The 1623-nt window shown below is 34.3% G+C and overlaps 1 protein-coding gene across 1 annotated transcript; it reads left to right on the top strand.

Moving 5' to 3' along the window:
• The first annotated feature begins 404 nt into the window (after positions 1-404).
• On the top strand, positions 405-1256 carry LOC132048161 (precursor of CEP14-like). Its single transcript, XM_059439075.1, has one exon. It carries the CDS (start codon positions 604-606, stop codon positions 874-876), a length of 273 nt encoding a protein of 90 aa, XP_059295058.1. The 5' UTR covers positions 405-603; the 3' UTR covers positions 877-1256.
• Positions 1257-1623: the final 367 nt, after the last annotated feature.

Here is a 1623-nt window from a genome sequence, read left to right as displayed (position 1 = left end):
TTGTCAAGGGAATTCCTGATTAAATCATTTTCTTTTTTCCTACGAATCTCAAGACTAAAAAAACTAGCTAGCCTTCTAATGAAGAACAAATGAAAATTGAGACCGGCCCACCTCAGGAGTAGGAAGAAGGATGGCTCTACATTTCCGCCTCATACAAAAGAAATTATACACCAAATTCTTTTTTCTTTTTTTTTTTAAAAACAAATGGAGACCAGAAAATAATAAGGAAAAAAAAAGAAGAAGAAAAGAAATGCAACAATATCGGAAACAAAATAGTATTGTAATTTGACTTTGCCCAACAAACTTGATCTCCACGCACTCCCTCTTCTTCTCTTCTTCTTTCTTCTCCCAAACCGTCACGCGTTCTTTTTCAATAAATAAATTCCACACACCCCTCCTTCCCTCTTATTCCTCAAAAACTCCATATATATATACGTATACTTCAACCTACCCCTTTCCCAATCCTCTCAATACACCTTCCTCAAAAAACCAAAACAACAAGAGAAAAAAACAACCCCTATTACCTGCAAAACAGAGTCTTCAAAAATACACCTTTATTTTTACACCACTTTCTTGAACACACACCTAAAATTTACAAACAAAATGACTGTTTCAAAGATTTCTTCGTCCATTTTCTTGATACTTGTATTGGTCTTAGCTTCCTTTTCTTCCTCAGCGGAAGCAAGAAAGTTATTGAAAGTTGCAAGTTTGGAGGACAGGTTATATCTAAATGCCCTGCCTAAGGGTAACGTCCCAGCTTCTACACCTAGCAAGAAAGGTCACTCTTATACAACCGATGAAAAGCTTATCGCTCGTCACCTTGCTGCCATTGATCGGATTCTCCGGTCAGTTCCTAGCCCCGGAGTTGGCCATTAATTAAATAACAGGCACGCGGTCAGAGTCTCGACTCCTTCAACTCATGTTCTACACATATAACCTTTTTTTGTTTTTTTAGGGGGGTTTTCTTTCTATTTTTTATTTTACAGTTTTGGATTCATTTTCTTGATGGAGGAAATTAAATTAGGTCAGGATTTGTAAACACAACATAATGGAAAAATGTACAGCTGGAGAGTGATGGTATACCATTTTTTATTTATATTATATTATTTTGGAGCTGTACGCAACTTATACTTTTGATTTTTTTTTTCGTTGTTAGGATGATTTGATCATTGGTTCATTTATTTCTAGGTGGAATAAAAAACGTACCATGAATCACGAGTCTGTATTTTTTGATTGAAATGAAAATATTACCATTTTGTTTATTGCAGAGGTGCTTAAAACTTATCTCTTCCTTATATTCAATTCCAATATTTTTTGTTAGTGTATTTTTTATCAATTTGTGTTTGTCAGTATTTTTTTTGCAGAAACCATGTTATTTAATTTTCTAACTATCATTAGTCATATTGGGTGTGCTCGAAGGGGCGATGAAAACAAAACTAATGTCATTGTAAAGCTTTAATTTGGTCATTGTACATGTGGTTGATGTACCAATCAAAACATACGTGGCTTCGATGTGCAAAATCTGACTTTTTCGAGACTAGTGACAACTAGAGTACTTTTGATTTAAACTTTAATTTGCACATCTTAGTCCTTCGGCTTTATGAAATTAATCGAATGATTTAC

The sequence above is a fragment of the Lycium ferocissimum genome, chromosome 2 (genome assembly GCF_029784015.1).
Source record: "Lycium ferocissimum isolate CSIRO_LF1 chromosome 2, AGI_CSIRO_Lferr_CH_V1, whole genome shotgun sequence".
In the NCBI taxonomy this organism is placed as follows: Eukaryota; Viridiplantae; Streptophyta; class Magnoliopsida; order Solanales; family Solanaceae; genus Lycium; species Lycium ferocissimum.
Note: the sequence above shows the minus strand (reverse complement) of the source record. Positions and strands in the feature narration are given on the sequence as shown.